Here is a 17,411-nt window from a genome sequence, read left to right on the forward strand (position 1 = left end):
GCCGGTGTCCGGGTGCGGATGTGTCCGTAACGGACACGTTCGCTCATCCCTATTGCAGAACTAAACCCATTAATTAAGACTCTACAAGAAGGACAGAGCTATCCTGGTTCTATAGCATTATTTTATATAAGATATTACCCCAGATTCTTTATATTTTACGCACAATGATTGTCCCCATTCCGGGTAAAGTACTAAACCTCCTCCAAAAACAAGTACTAAAGTTCATCTGGAATGTTAAACAACTGAGGGTAGCGGCATTAATTATGTATTCCCCAAGAAGTGTTAATTTTCAGGGTTTTCACGTCTGACCGATATACGCTGCCCCTCTTTGCAAGGGGAGGATGCGGGAGGGGAGCTAGTGCATTGAGCTCTCACCCCTCTCCACCCTCTCTCTGCTCCTCGCCAGTGTTTGACAGGTCCCGTCCCGCCTCCACCCCCTGCAGAGAGGGGCAGCATATATTAGTCGGGCATGAAAATCTGACCAGTATACGATCGCCTGAATAAGCCCTAATGCTAGCCAGAGGTTGGAGACCAACCAATACTTCTGCTCCTTACAACAAGTTATCGAACAAGTGAGAAAATATTGCTCTTACAAGAAAGCCAGAGCAATAAGGAACAATAAGCTTTCAGCCTTCCAGGAAAATGGGAAAGTTGGGTTGCTATAGGAGTTCCTAATTTGTAGGGACGGACATTTACAATGCTTCTAAAGGTGCTGATTAAGGGATAGATCAGAGGTAAGAAGATCAGAGTCTATACCCCCTCCCTCTACTTTCCCCACCCTGTCCCTCAATTCCTAACTCTTCTCCCCCATTCAATATTTAAAAAGGTTAAAGTCGTGAATTAAAAGATTATGTTTCATTAGAATACGGCAATTGCAAGTATATTAACAGGTCAGGTTGAGTTTACCGATTAACCCCTTCCCTCCCCATGACATAAGGGTACATCATGGGAGCGGAGGAATTCCTGCAAAATGATGTACCCTTACGTCATAGGGATAGCGCAAGATCATAGCAGATCTCACGCTATCCTGCAGCAGGAGACGGCTGTCACTAGTAGCTGGCCTCTCACTGCAACAGGTACATTTGCATGTAAATGAGTCTCCCCGAGCTGTATGCAGATAATAGCGGGTGGTCGAATATTTGCATACAGCCCCTTTTTTCTGCCACGGGACAGCAGCTGAAAACAATGTTATCAGCACTCCTGTGGAGAATCACTGCCTGTGGTCTCTGCCATCAGCTGTCCAGTGGAACAATGGATTTTAAACTCAACATAAAATCATCATTTGGCAGAAAAGAAAACGATGGTAGCATTTACACACAACTATTATCGCTCAAAAGACATAGTTTGAGCAAATTTTGAGTGATAATCGTCCAGTGTAAATGGGACTTTACTCTTGGGCTCTCATTTGCATTTTCTTAACCCCTTAGTGACCAAGCCTGTTTGCGCCTTAAAGGGGTTGTCCCGCGCCGAAACGGGGGTTTTTTTTTTCAACCCCCCCCCCCCCGTTCGGCGCGAGACAACCCCGATGCAGGGGTTAAAAAAGAACACCGGAGAGTGCTTACCTGGATCCCCGCGCTCCGGTGACTTCTTACTTACCTGCTGAAGATGGCCGCCGGGATCTTCACCCTCGGTGGACCGCAGGGCTTTTGTGCGGTCCATTGCCGATTCCAGCCTCCTGATTGGCTGGAATCGGCACGTGACGGGGCGGAGCTACAAGGAGCCGGCATCCAGCACGAGCGGCCCCATTGAGGAAAGAAGAAGACCCGGACTGCGCAAGCGCGGCTAATTTGGCCATTAGACGGTGAAAATTAGTCGGCTCCATGGAAACGAGGACGCTAGCAACGGAGCAGGTAAGTGAAAAACTTCTTATAACTTCTGTATGGCTCATAATTAATGCACAATGTACATTACAAAGTGCATTAATATGGCCATACAGAAGTGTATAGACCCACTTGCTGCCGCGGGACAACCCCTTTAATAACCAGGCCAAATTTTGGAAATTTGACATGTCACTTTAACATGGAATAACACCATAAAGGTTTTGCATATTCAAGTGTGGAGTATGGTCACCAACTTCTTATTGTGTCCAAATTGGAGAAGAACAGAAGGCGTGTGAACTAGAGCTTACTGAAGAGAAAATCAGGTCTATGAGATATAACATTGAACATGAGAGTGCTGAGGAATGGGCTCATAAGAAAGAGACTGAAGTGATAATCTTGACATGCCCCCTGAAAGTGGTGTCAGAGGAAAAGGCGCTGCTTCAAAAGTGTAAAGTTAAGCATGAAGAGGAAACACTGGGAATTGAATAGTCAAGGTGTGGAAAGGAAGGTTCCGACAAGAGAGGTCTAGGACCCAGTTCAGACAGCAAGTAAAAGATTTTATTGGAGAATCTTCATAATGAGATACAAACAGTAAAGCATGCCACATTATGCTAAGAAAGGTGACCTGGGCACTACAAGTGAACTGTTTGTTAAAACTGGGAAAGTCTTGAGGAGAACAAATCACCTTTGAAAACAATTAAAAAGACACTAAAGAAACCGAGTCAGTAGAGGCTGCCTTCACACAAGAAACTGAGCATGAGAAAAATGAGGTAGTAGCTAGGAACGTGCCAGCTAAAAAGAGAGATCCCTGAGCCTTGAGTTTTGACTCCGGAGCAGCAAAAGCTGTGATAAGGTCTTCGGCCTATATCAAAGCGAGAAATATGTAGAAGGGCAATACACAGAATGGCCTGTAGAGGGCTGTAAACAGGCATTCTGGTATCAGAAAAGGAGAGACAACACCTGTGGGTGTGGCAGGAAGTAACATAAAAGGAACAGTTTCTGCCACACTCAGAGGGAAATAGGCCAAAACCCAGAGCGAAAGGCTGCAGCAACCAATAGACTTTGGAGCCTGAGGTCCAACGTGGACCAGATTATGGCCCTTTAGACACCTTGGGTGAGGGGTAGTGATGGAGACTCTAAGTGTTGTGACCCCTGAGATCGTTGTGTGCTCCAGCATGTTAAATATTGAAAAGGTTTGCTGTGATGTGAAATAAAAGATGGCAGATTCCAGAATGTCAAGAGATCTAAGTCTCCGGAGCTTTTATGTACCTGGTCCCCAACTTGCTGAATGGAAATGGCGATCCTATAAGTGAGTAACCCCCAGGTTGCTACAGGAGTTATCTTTTAAAAAATCATTTATCATTTCCACAATGCATCCCCGAGCCTGCTGGAGTAATGAGGTGCTTGTGTACATGTATGACCACCACTTTAGTCAAAGCTTATTGAGACAGCCAAGCATGTTGCCTGGCAATCTGTCAGCCCCGTAATAGTGTATGGAGTGGTAGTTATGCACCAGTGCTCCAAACTCAGGGTATGCCATTCTTATGATCATGTGGGGTCCCAGCAATCAGACCCAGTGGTTAGTTATTTATCACTTATCCAGTACAATAGGTTATGTGATTTTCATTAAACAACCCCTTTAAGAACAATTTGGTTAGACTGCGGTATTATATGAGTGCATTTCCTCAGGTTTTCTGCCAACGTTATTGAGGAGGTCTGCCCTGATTTCTAATTGAGAATTGGGGACTAATTGTACTTTTCAATATAGCAGATTTCAACAAAAGTGCTGTTTCAGAAGTTGGTGTAATTTGCTCCATGGTTCCAATTTCCCTTACAACATTTCTCAATTCCAGGTCATAGCACCTTAAGTGCTGTCCTTGGGGTTTGGGTGGTAATAGAATGACCAGAGTTGGAGAATAAGAAACCTGTTTACTTAAGCAGGCTGAAATAGGAGAGTTTAATTAGTTTGATCTTGGTATTTCTGGTCTGTCATTTTGGGAAATGGTCTGTTTGGAAAGTTGACTTACGACTCTGTACCAAGGGATCTAGAGCTTTCTGTTTGTGCATGGTTGGATTTGCCATGTTTTTGAGGTTTCCTTATCAAGGTTGTCTTTTTAGCCCACTACTGTATAGCTTTGCAATTGATCCTTTTGTGAGGGTATATGTATATATTGCCATATGTTTTTTATGCTTTTATACCTGTATGCAAGTTCTATTCAATTCTAAAATGAGAAAAACGTAATCTGTCGCCTTACATCAGATATTCCAAAGGCCTTGCAAGGCGAAGACAAAATGTATCTTAAACACCGCAATGAAGAATCGGACATGGAGGCCGCGTGCTTGGCTGTTTTCCCAGAAGCGCCGTATCAAGATAACGACTGTTTAACTACGTATATGACTATCAGTGCCTCAGCCGGAAATCCGGACTTCCCATATATGGTTATGCGGTGAATTTGAGCCAATGAGACCATTAACCATTCCTAGTGATGAGACCAAAGGGTATAAGATCCCATGTAATCTGTAATAAAGTGCGCAGTTATGTCCCCGTGTGAGGAACTATACCAGACCTCTGCGTGTGGTGTCTCTTCTTTACCGCCGGCAGCAGGGCATTGGGGTGGGCCTGATTGGTGCTGTACGCAGAAATTTCCCTGACAAATGGCGCCCAAAGGTGGGGCGGTAAAACCGGAGCCGTGCAGCGCAGTCCACCCGGATCCACGCCACGGGGAAGCCGTCCTGCTGCAAACCGAGCCTGATCAACTCACAGAACTCCAGGTAAGACCAGCATATATTTATGTTGTGTTTTACACTGAGAGTCTTGCAGCAGGAGGGACTATCTGTGTTTTGTAACCGGACGGGTTGGGTAAAGAGTTCTACACGGTAACTCGTGGGCTTCGGGTTTGCCGTCACGGACTACTGACCGTGATAAGCACACCAATCGCTCACCCAGGAACTAGTCTGTAGTCTATTTGTACTTTGAAGTTTTAACGTTTTAATGATAGTGGAGATTGTTGTATCTGCAGAATTATTTTCTCTTTCTTTTCATTTAGTCTCATAAGAGAAGGGACCCTCGGTTGTTTTGCCATATATATAAGGGGCTAACAATTTGATTTAAGAGGGATGCATTTTGTGAGACAGGCTTCATAGGAGAAGGGACTCTTGGTTGTTTTGCCTTATATATGGGGCTAACGATTTGATTTCAGAGAGATGCATTCTGTGAGGCTGGTTCCATAGGAGAAGAGACCCTCAGTTGTTTTGCCAGTATATAAGGGGCTGACAATTTGGTTTAAGAGGGATACATTCTATGGAGCGTGTTATTATTATTATTGTTGTTGTTGTTCTAATATGCGTAAGACCTTATTAAAGAAGACGGAGCCCCTCGAGGGCTGCTGCCGTGCGGATGAATTGGTGGAGGAGAGACAAGAGTCTCAATTTGTAAACTGTAAGAAAACTCTTATGAAAATGTGTGACATCGACCTGCATGGTAGATTACAATATGGGGACTGGAAGGAGGTCTTTAGGACCAAGAAGGGCGCCTTGGAAGACCAAGAGTTGCTAGAAAGTGCTAAAGTGAGAAGGAGAGAGACAGTCAGAGAAAGATAAGTATGTACACATTATTTGTTTAAAGGTGTATAATACTAGGTGGATATATATATATATATATATATATATATATATATATATATATATGTGTGTGTGTGTGTATATATATATGTATATATGTGCAAATGGTTAACTGTGCTTGCTTTTAGTGGGAGAAGGATTGTTTACTTGAAGCTGCAGCTTGTGTCTAGATTTCAAGGTCAAGAGATAACAAAGCAGAGAGAATGAAATACTAACCCTGGAAAGTAGCCTTGTTTGCTTAAATAGAATGAAAGCTTGAAATTAATCTAATGAATTATACAGTCTTAGAATTCAGGAAAGATAGCAATTTCTAAGGTATATTCTTACTGGGTTCTGAGGTCACAAATAGACACGTCTTGGTCTCTTTCATACAGGTGTAAGAAAGTGATACCCCACTCACATCCTCTGGGGGCTTTTAAGAATATAGGGGTTGAAAGTGCAGAACATGTTGCGTTGTCAGAAGGTCCCAGCATATGTGTTAATTATGAGTTCAAATGCAGGGAATAGTTAAACTAAAACAACTCTGCTCAGTCGGTGAATGCATATTCATAGAGAGATAACAGTTATTTTGCAAAGGTGGGGGCTTTCAGATTCACTCTAAGCTCAGGGTCACAGAGAAGGAAAGGAAGGGGGGCTGAAAGATACCCACGCATTCTAAAATACTTTAGCGTTTAATACAGCATATAATAGCTTCAGTAGATAAGAAAGATAGAATGTCCCAGTCACTCAGCAAATGTTTTCACATAATTTGTCAAAGATAGCGCTCATTCACAATCTCATCTCAATAGAATCATGTACTTTATAACATTATAGCACTCACCTCAATGTTTTTCAGCTGATGTATGTTTGTTTGTCACACTTTTTATCTGTGCATCTGTATGTACTGGTACACCTTCAATAGGGGGGTGACGGGGCAGACTTGAGCGCATGGATGGATGAGAGTTAATGACCAGTGTTCAGGCTGTGATGAATGTAAAAAGTGTGATGCAGATATTGACTGGGGATAACATTATCCCCCCCCCCCCCCCCGCCCCCCCATGCATAAGACTTTACTTGTTTGAGATGTGGAGGCTTAGACTGTGGAGCTTAAATGAAGGTGTGAAAAAAGACGCAAGCGACCAGTATCGAGGGGGTGGAGCTAGATGATGTAAAAGTCTTGTCCACAAAGGAGGGGGTAAGAATCTTGAGCAGCTAGTAAAAGTTTTTTTTTACTCTCTCAAATTTGATAAGACATTGCAGGCAGGAGCAGATTAATAATGAATTTGCTTAAAGGATATCACATTTCAAATATTAATACATGTTTGTAGATTATTCTGCCCTGATGTAACTCATGTCTCTGTTATTGGTGCTGACATCTTACAGGCCTTATCTGCATCCATCAAATCTTTTTACAATGTTGTACTACCTTAAACCCGGCTACTCTTCTTACAATTGAGTACCCTGGTTCAAAGGGGGGGAGGAGAAGGCATAGGTGATCTAGGTATTGCAAATCAGCCATTTTTAAATTTTTTGCAACAAGATTCTGATCTTTTTGAAATAGAATATCAGCCTGATTGTCAGGCAGTGATGCAACAAGAAAATGTAAGTTTTAAGAAGTTACTGAAAGCCCTTGTTAACAATGCATATTTTGAGTTGTTTTTTATAGATGGTACCAGGGTGATTGACGACTCCACGCTGGATATGCAGTGGTCACACAACAAGATGTCCTAAAAGCAGAAGCTCTGCCTCCGCATGTCTCAGCACAAGAAGCGGAACTAAAGGCCCTCACTGAGGCGAGTAGAGTGGCGAGAGGTAAGACGGCAACCATTTACACTGACTCCCGGTATGCATTTGGCATAGCTCATGATTACGGCCCAAAATGGAAGGCCAGATAGTTTTTTACCTCAGCAGGACAGCCAATTAAGAATGATGCAGCGGTACAGAGTCTCATGGAGGCCCTACTTCTACCTGACAAAGTGGAGAGCTCACACCAATTCCTACACCAGAGAAGCAAGAGGCAACGCCATCACAGACCACACAGCAAGGCAGCGGCCCTGAAGCCGTGGAAGAAAAGAAGAAAAGAAGAATTTAACAATAACTTTGGACTTTGACAAAACTTTGGACTTTGATAAAAATTTTGGACTTTGATAAAAACTTTGGACTTTGATAAAAACTTTGGACTTTGATATACTAAGGACTTTACAGTTACAAGCCAGCAAGGCAGAAAAGGAAAAATGGACTAAAAAGGGAAGGTGTATGGCGAACAGTCAACAGAACTTGCCCACCACGGTCCCTGTGCCCCGTGATGGCCCAGCTGATGCACGGAAAGACGCACCTCTCAAAGCAGCAATGATGTCGATGCTTGAACAAGGACGGGTGGCTCCTGGGTTTTCTGTAGCTGCTGCATCATTTGTCTAATTTTGCATGATCTTTGCCGTAAGCAACAGGGCAGAAGTAAATTTGCCACATAACACTTGCCGGGGCCACTCTACCCATTTCAGGGATTGCAAATTGGCTACATTCAGCTCCCACTTGTTGGGAAGTATGAATATGTGCTTGTTGTTGTTGATTTCTTTTCAGGTTGGAGACCTACCCTGTTACCAAGGTAAATAAGCAGGTAACCGCACAGAAGCTCATGAATGAGGTAATCTGCAGATACGGGGTACCGGAAGTGATTGAGTCAAACAAAGGTACACACTTCACAGGTGAAATAATGCAACACATCATGTCTGCTTTGGGTATATTTCAGGCTTTTCACACACACTACCATCCGCGGAGTAGTGGGAAAGTAGATACAAAAGGCAATGAAGAAAAGGGGCAAATCTTGAATTGAGTGTCTTCCATTAGTTTTTCTTTTTCTCCGGAGGGTACATGCCACAGTAGCTGAGTTTGGGGAATGATTTTCTTGTTAATTTTGTCATAGGCCTCTCCAAGGAATTGTCAATAATGCATTCTGCAGTCTCTGCTTTCCTCCCAGGTCCTACAGATGAGTGTCACAATCTGAAACCAGGTGACAGGGTATATGTAAAAAAAGTTTGAGAGAGAAACCCGGTTTAAAGGTCCTTACCAGATGTTGCTTACTACCCCAACTGCAGTCAAGCTCAAAGGAAAGCCCACTTGGATCCACACTTCGCACTGAAAAAACTCATGATCCTGTATATCCTTTACATGCTATAATGTGGTACAATTCCTCTAACACACACCTTTGACTACTGTACACTAGCCCCTTGTTTCAGGGATCAGAACAAATTAATACAATCAAATGTGCAATATGAAGCCTACACTGAGGGTGAGAATCCAACCCCGCATCGTGCTAAGAGAGAAGTTGACGCTCCAGGTGGTAACTTTGATCCACATGTATACATAGATGCAATAGGAGTGCCAAGGGGGAGCGAGATTAATTTAATTCTAGAGATCAGGTTAAAGCAGGTTTTGAGTCCTCATTTGCTATTGTCACTGTTAATAATAATGTAGATTGGATGAATTATATCTGTTACAATCAGCAGAGGTTTGCAAACTACACCAGGGATGCTTTACAAGGGTTAGCTGACCAGTTAGGGCCCACTGCATCCATGGCGTTCCAAAATAGAGTGGCCCTGGATATGATTTTAGCAGAAAGAGGTGGGGTATGTAATTTCCTGTATGTGTATTATCCCTTTGATCAAAAAGAGTATGAGTAAGGGACTGGACAATGTGACACCAACATTTCCCTTGTTTGAAAAAGATGAAGAGCCAGTTCCGATAATGCCAACCACGTACGTTACCAGAAGAATGGAGAGAGGGACTAGTACTGCGCCGCCTCGGTCTCCTAAGATGGATTGTCAGTGGAATTCCCATTTGCCTAGGGATAGTGCAGAAGACCTTAGGTTAGAGCGAGGGCACACCCTGTGGGGTGTTAACTTGTACAGATAGAGGGTATGGATGCCCAAAAAAAAATAAGTCCAGGGAATCCATGGCCTCCTTCTGAGGTGAGGTAGGCATCCCCCCTCCTAGGAGTAGGGACTTATGGGCAGTGGGAAAACCCTGACGCAAGGGAGAGGCGACCGAGGAAGAGTGCAAGGTCTGGTGCTTGATCTCCATATTAAGTTTTTAGCGGGGTTTGTGAGGGTATATATATATATTGCCATATGTTTTTATGCTTTTATACCTGTATGCAAGTTCTATTCAATTCTAAAATGAGAAAAACTTAATCTGTCGCCTTACATCAGATATTCCAAAGGCCTTGCAAGGCGAAGACAAAATGTATCTTAAACACCGCAATGAAGAATCAGACACGAAGGCCGCGTGCTTGGCTGTTTTCCCAGAAGCGCCGTATCTAGATAACGACTGTTTAACTATGTATATGACTATCACTGCCTCAGGCGGAAATGCGGACTTCACATATATGGTTATGCGGTGAATTTGAGCCAATGAGCCCATCACCCATTTCTAGTGATGAGACCAAAGGGTATAAGACCCCATGTAATCTGTAATAAAGTGCGCAGTCATGTCCCCGTGTGAGGAACTATACCAGACCTCCGTGTGTGGTGTCTCTTCTTTACCGCCGGCAGCGGGGCAAGTGGAGTGGGCCTGATTGGTGCTGTACGCAGAAATTTCCCTGACACTTTCCTTAGGAAGATTAAACTTCTCATTGGAGTTGGGATGGCTGGGTCAATGGAGATGACTCTTAAACTGGTAGAATATGTGGATGATGTCAGTATTCTGCCTCCCTTGGGAGAAGAGGCTGGGTGGGGGATTTCTGAAATTCAACTCTATTCAACTGAATTGAGTGTTAAACCCCCGGGCTGGTTTTAATCTCCTAAATTCCCTCTCAGAAGGTAAAGATTTTTAGCATTAAATTTGGGTGATTACCTCAAAACAGCTCCAAAGGTCCAGCAAGTTACGGATTGGGATTTGACTCTAAGGGCTTATTCACAAGAACGCATTTATGCAATGTATTGCACAGGCAAGTCAGAAACACTATCTTTTCTCCTTAGGGAGAGCAACTATACTATAAACTAAGTGAGGAGACTCAAATGGCCACGCACGCTCCTCTGGGTAATATGCAAATAAGGGAGATGGAATAAATCCTCCACAGTGCCACCTATTGAAAGGCAGCATGCATGTATCTGGATTCTGGCTTTGCTTTTAATTCCCAGTCATTGCAGTAAGGCTTGTATAAAAAGTCTGCCTTCCAATAGGTGGCACTGTGGAGGATTCTTTCCATCTCCCTTATTTGCACATGCAATACATAGTGAATAGAACCCACTGATTTGAATACATTTGTTCACATGAGTGTATTTTGGATGCTCATTTTGTTTGCGAAAGAAATCTGCAGCAGGATTTGTTTTACTTCCTATTGTGCACGAACGTAGTATATAGTAGAAGAATGTAATTTCATTGCTCACTGAAATCAATGGGAACACGCTTGTTTTTTTTTAAGCGTACAAATACACATTGTGTGCGTGTGAAAAATACCGTAAACAGTACATACAAGTAGACACAAAATGCAACAGCCATCGCGCCAATACTTAGCATAAATGTCCCTCCACACGTGTAAGCCCGCCTAAGGGAAAGTAGTAGGCAAACGTGATGGGATGGCTCGATGATAAATGCAACTCGGCAGTGAAGTTACAGCGTTACAAACTCTTCAGAAAAGACAAGAGAAAGGGGAGGGGCATGTCTGTACGTTAAATCGTACTTAATGCCGAGGATACCGGAGGATATAGGTGCAGGAGATGAACAGGTGGAATCTCTGTGGGTAGAAATACAGGGACGGAAAAAGAACAGAATCCTGATAATAGGTTTGAGTTTCTTCTGTTATTTTTGGTGGGCTATAGAAAACCCCTATTTCTATAAGACAAATAGAAAAGGTGTCAAACCCCAATGAAGTAATTATTATGGGGGACTTTAATTATCCAGATATAATACGATAAATAAAACGAAACCTGCTAATCACACAAGGGCGATACGTTCTTGAGAAAAACGGAAGATAACTACCTTACCCGACTAGAGGGAGGAGCACTCTGGACTTATTAACCAACAGACCGGACAGATTAATGGAGGTGCAGGGGGAGGGGCACTTGGGAAATAGTGACCACACTATAATTAATTTCCTGCTGTCATTCAATAGGATGCCTTGTCAGGGAGCAACAAAAAAACTAAACTTTTTAGTAAAACAAAATTTGATCAGCTCAGAATTACTCTCGGCAACTTTAAATGCGACAACATCCTCACAAATAACACTACAGGCGACAAATGGGAGACGTTTAAAAACATCCAAATTATCTCATGTGAGCAGCTCATACCCTTCAAAATTAAAAGAAATACAAGTAGAAGGAAACCAATGTGGCTCAACAAGACTATAAACGGGGCAATAAGTGAAAAAGAGAAAGCGTTAAAACAAGAAGGCAGTGAGGAAGTGCTAAAAACATACACGGAAAAGAACAAATTATGTAAGGATAAGATCAAAACTGCCAAGGAGGAAGCAGACAGACTGATCGCCAAAGAGAGCAAAAACAGCCCTGAACTATTTTTCAATTATATAAACAGTAAAAGGATTTGCACTGAAAGCGCTGGCCCTTTAACAAATAATGCAGGAGAAACCATAGAAGATGATGGGGGGAAAGCAAATTGTATGAAATAGTTTTTTCTCAAGTGTATTCACATAGGCAAAAGAAATCTCACACGACATGCAGGGGGATAAAACGACCCCCAGCCCCGCTAAATATCACCTGCCTAATGCAGGAAGAAGTGCAGAGCCAGCTACAAAGGATTAAAATAGACAAATCACTGGGGCCCAGATGGAATACACCCATGGGTTCTAAGGGAACTAAGTGACGGGATAGATAGACCGCTCTTTCTAATATTTAAGCACTCTATTAAGACCAGAGTTGTACACCGTATTACAAATGTGGTTCCAATATACAAAAAAATATACTAAAAGACAGCCTGGTAACTACAGGCCAGTAAGTCTCACTTTAATAATTGGAAAATATTCAAGGGGTTTCTGAGAGATGCCATCCTAGAATACCTCAAGGAAAACAACGGTATAACTCATCAGCAGGGGTTCATGAGAGGTCAATCATGTCAAATCAACGTGATCAGCTACTACAATGAAGTACGTTCTAGGCTGGACCTGGGAGAGTCTATTGATCTCGTATACCTGGATTTTTCTAAAGCATTTGACACCGTGCCACATAATAGATTGATAGGAAAAAGACCTGGGGGTACTAGTTGACTATAGACTTAACTGAAGCAATCAATGCCAGTCAGCTGCTGCAAAAGCTAATACAGTCTTGGGGTGCACTTAAAGAGGTATAGGGGCGAGGGACGAGAACATTATTCTTCCACTATATAAGGCACTAGTCAGGCCCCACATGGAATACTGTGTGCAGTTCTGGACACTGCTGGTCAAGGAAGATGTTGCAGGGGTAGAAAGAAGGGCAACTAAATTAATAAACGAAATGGGAGGACTGGAATACCCAGAGAGGCATCAAAACTGGGATTATTCACCCCGGAAAAAAGACGGCTAAGGGACAACCAAATAACCATGTATAAGTACATGAGGGGACGATACAAGGATCTCTCCATGATCTGTTTATACCCAGGACTGCCACGGTAACAAGAGGGCATCCGCTACGTCTAGAGGAAAGCAGGTTTCATCACCAACACAGAAGGGGGTTCTTTACTGTAAGAGCAGTGAGACTGTGGAACTCTCTGCCTGAGGATGTGGTGTTGGCAAAATCCATAGAGGAGGTTAAGAGGGACTAGATGTCTATATCCTGTAATATTATTGTGCTCTAGAAAGTCAGTGTCAGTTAGGAACTTTCAAGTGTTGATCCAGGGAGTATTCTGACCACCATTATGGAGTCGGGAAGGAATTTTCCCCCCCAAATGGGCTAAATTGGCTTCTGCCTCATTGGTTTTTTTTTGCCTTTCTCTGGATCAACAAGGGGCGGTGGAAACAGGCTGAACTGAATGGATATTGTCTTCTTTCAGCCTAACATACTATGTTACTATGTTAACAGCGCCATTTTTGTGGTAAGAAAGATTGGGAATATATTTTATTACTTCAGTTATTTTTTGCTATTTACAGAGTCAATGAAGGGTTGTGGGTTTCGTGGTCCACATACTTTTGAGCAGCTAAAGTAAGGTAAAATGACAGTGAACTCCCAACTTCATGGCTAGGCAAAACATCCCAGACCTCACTGTCCAACAATAAAAGTGCCTTTGTTATAAGTAGCAGACAATCACAGGGCAATACAAAAAGTAATCAGGTGAGGTGAAGATGGAGTCCGGCAGCGCTGGCTAAACTTTATTCTTTTATTGAAATATAAAGGATAAAATCGGCTTAAGAAATAGTCCGTAAACTTGGTGGATGCATGCTACTCTGAATCACTACAAGGTTCGAAACGTGTAGACATCACCCACTATTTTACAACTATAGCGCAGATTTACGAATACTGTCTGAAATTAGACAGCGGAAAGGAAGACTACAATGTTAGAGCAATTTGTTGCAATTTTTGGTGCAATTTAGGCATTGTCCCTTTCTACAAATCCCAAACCCGTTTTTGGGCAAGTCTAAAACATTGTCCAAAGCTGTCTAAAAACCCAAATAAATGTGACGGTAAGACAATTTTCTGGTACAGTTGCGCCCGAAAACTGTTGTATGTTGAATAGTAAATCTCCCTCTATGTCTTGAGCTTATTGTATCCTTTCCACTTCAAACCTTTACGGAGCACCGCCAGGCCTCCTCTTCCCTCATGCTGTGATCCTGGCAGCGGCCGTCCTGTGCGCCTGGGACATATAGCCGGGCTAAGAAGACACGTGAAGTTGGCACTGCCATCCACGTGCCCAATGTCTTATTTTGTGGCGGAGTTCTGATTGGATGCAACAGGGTTATCCAGTTTTGATACATGAAGCCCATCTTCCAGGTGTGCTCCTTAGACCTGACATATATTAAACTGGATTCTTCTCTTTTCGTATCGTGATTCTTCGATCATCTCCATCACCTGACGATCTGCATGTTGCTGCGCCGCATCTCTGGAGATGTGTAACGGTGTTGTTTCAACAGACAAATCCTAAAATAGAAAACTCATCAGGCTTTTACTCAACACACAAAATGAATACTAAAAGGTCTTCAGTAATTAGAGGAATTCTGTTATCAGGTCCCTGCTGTCCCAATTACGGACCTGGGGCAGGTCTTCCTACTGCCCCGTGTATGTGCTGTGCAGAAATGCTGGGGCACTTCAGAAGAAATACACTTTGACTCTGAATAAACTCTGTGTCACGGAGGCGGCCCGCATCGGCCTTTTCCTTCCTGCATCATGTAGCTCTTCCTATACACAATAGGGAAGAGAGCGGGCACTCTACATACTGCGGTCAGGGCGAGCCCGCCGCGGTCCACCTCAGTCATTCAGAACGCCATTCCAAGTCAAAATTCAAAGTGTATTTATTCTGAAACACCACAGTATTTCAGAGTAACGTATACACAGGGTTAACAGGCGTACCTGTCCTGGGTTCATGCTGCCTGTGGTTTGGGCAGCATGAACCCGATAACAGGTTCGCTTTATGGATGGAAGAGCACCACAGGATTATTTGGAAAGCAAAATTAGAAATGTATTCAGCTTCACAGACCACCATCGGTGGAGACATGTTGTCACAACATTTGCAGACTTCAGCCCAATGCACACGGACGTATTTGTGCTGCAGGATCCAGAGCTCCGGATTCCGCAGCAAATACAACCCATAGGACATTTCCATGCCCACAAGCAGAAATCAACTGCGATATTCCGCTCGCAGGGTGGAAAGCACAACATGTCCTATTCTAGTGTGAGCCTCACACTATCCGTGTCATCGCCGGCTCTGCACTGCGCATGTGCAGCTGTGCGCCAGCTGGGACATCAACAGAGCAGAGAGTGCACCAGACAGGTAAGTCGGTGGTCACAGCAGGGGCACACGGTCGTGTCCCACTGCGAGGATCTCGCAGTCAGAATCCGACCCGGCTGTCTGCATTCGGCCTTAGTGTTCATTTTTTTCAAGATACAAACATATACAATCAGTACTGATAACAATAATAGTATTCCATAACATATAGATGTATGAAAGAGACATAATGCACAACAGCGAGAGCCACTGTGTGTCAGTAGGGGTTGTCCCGCCAAAATACATGATTCGCTCTCTAAAGGATAGGGGATCCCTTGCTAATCAACGGGGATCCAACCAATCCTGAGAATGGAGGTCAGGGAATGTCAAGGAATGAATGAAGCTGCAGTCACACTTACATGCTGCAGCATCATCCATTTCAATTGGACCACTGGAGATAAACAAGTTTAAGCACTGCTCTGTTTATTCCCGCATGTATCGGCCCCCTTTCTTTGGACCACTGGGGCACCCAGTGGAAAGGGGATGATTTTTGCTTGCGTGGGACAACTCTTTAGAAAATCTGCAACAAAATCCACATCAAAATGCGCACCATTAGTGTGTGTTTTGATGCATACCTACAGAATTCACAGCATTCCTGCTACATGTAAACTTAGCCTAAAGGGGTTTAGTCATAAAAAAAATAAAAATTCTATACTCACCTATTCCTCCCCCGTCAGTCTACTTACCCCATCTTCTCCTGCCTGAGTTTCTGCAGCTCCCCGGGGTCACCTCATCGCATGCCGGTCGGCTTGTTATGAAGGCTGCATTCCTCACATTCTCTTTTGGCAATGTCCCTTCCTGTGCTGTAGCCTTCACTGCCTAGGAAGGAATTCTGATCTATTGCCAAGACAGTCTCTGCAGTAGATCGGCACTCCGCCTCCTGGTCTCTGAACTGTGATGTAATTTACATTGCCAGGCAGGAAGAAGACTGCCAACCAATGTATGTAACCTCACAGGAAGGAGAAGAATCAGCCAGCTGGAGGTCATGTGACAGCCACCCCACCTCCGCCCCCCGGACTGCAGGAGGCGGGAGAAGATCAGTGAGGTGAAGATGTGGTATGTAGACTGACGGGGAAGGGATAGGCGAGTATAGAATTTTTTTTTTTTCATGACAGAACCCCTTTAAAGACTATTAGGTGTTGATATGATACGAAAGGAATATTTCTTAGGGCGTTCATCCTCAGGTTCTGTCACAGGTTTCCATCTGAATCAACAAAAGAAAACTGTATCACAGGGAAACCTGGTCGGAAGCATAGGCTTCCAATACTCTAGAGACCAAGCCTCAGTTTCAGCAGGGTTCTGTTCGTTTCCCTCATTTGTGCCAAAGAAAGTAAAGTAGTTGACTATGCTATTCTCTCTGGCACAAATGTTGGATAGGGGCTGTACCCTGCTTAATAGAGACCTTATTGATCTCCGCATGCGTTATGGAAGCCCATGGTTCCAACCAGGTTTTTGTATGAATGCCTTTCTTGGCGATCCAGATGGAAAGCAGTGATGGAACCCTGAGACGGAGGCCTAACATAGTAACATAGTAACATAGTATGTAAGGCCGAATGAAGACATTGTCCATCTAGTCCAGCCTGTCTATCCTACTGTGTTGATCCAGAGGAAGGCAAAAAACCCCAAGGCCAGAAGTCAATTAGCCCTTTTGGGGAAAAAATTCCTTCCCGACTCCCTAATGGCAATCAGACTGTTCCCTGGATCAACCCCTAATAGTTCCTACCTGCCTGTATACCAGGATTGACACTTAACCTAATATTTATATCCTGTAATATCCTTCTCCAGAAAGACATCAAGTCCCCTTTTAAACTCCTCTATGGATTTTGCCATCACCACTTCCTCCGGTAGAGAGTTCCACAGTCTAACTGCTCTTACAGTAAAGAACCCCTTTCTATGTTGGTGCTGAAACCTACTTTCCTCTAATCGTAGCGGATGTCCTCTTGTTACCGTCGTGGTCCTGGGTGTAAACAGATCCTGGGAGAGATCCTTGTATTGTCCCCTCATGTACTTATACATGGTTATTTGGTCGCCTCTTAACCTTCTTTTTTCTAGAGTAAATAGTCCCAATTTGGATAGCCTCTCTGG

General features: G+C 43.6%; 1 protein-coding gene across 1 annotated transcript in view; it reads right to left on the bottom strand.

Annotated features, from left to right (window-relative positions):
* Positions 1-14,344: 14,344 nt before the first annotated feature.
* The window catches only part of LOC136573688 (excitatory amino acid transporter 5-like), a 94,188-nt gene continuing 91,121 nt past the window's right edge, over positions 14,345-17,411 (bottom strand). Inside the window, exon 12 of the mRNA XM_066574951.1 lies at positions 14,345-14,431. Within this exon, the coding sequence (XP_066431048.1) occupies positions 14,345-14,431 (87 nt within the window). The remainder of the gene's footprint in view (positions 14,432-17,411) is intronic.

Source organism: Eleutherodactylus coqui, chromosome 7, assembly GCF_035609145.1.
Source record: "Eleutherodactylus coqui strain aEleCoq1 chromosome 7, aEleCoq1.hap1, whole genome shotgun sequence".
NCBI classification, from domain to species: Eukaryota; Metazoa; Chordata; class Amphibia; order Anura; family Eleutherodactylidae; genus Eleutherodactylus; species Eleutherodactylus coqui.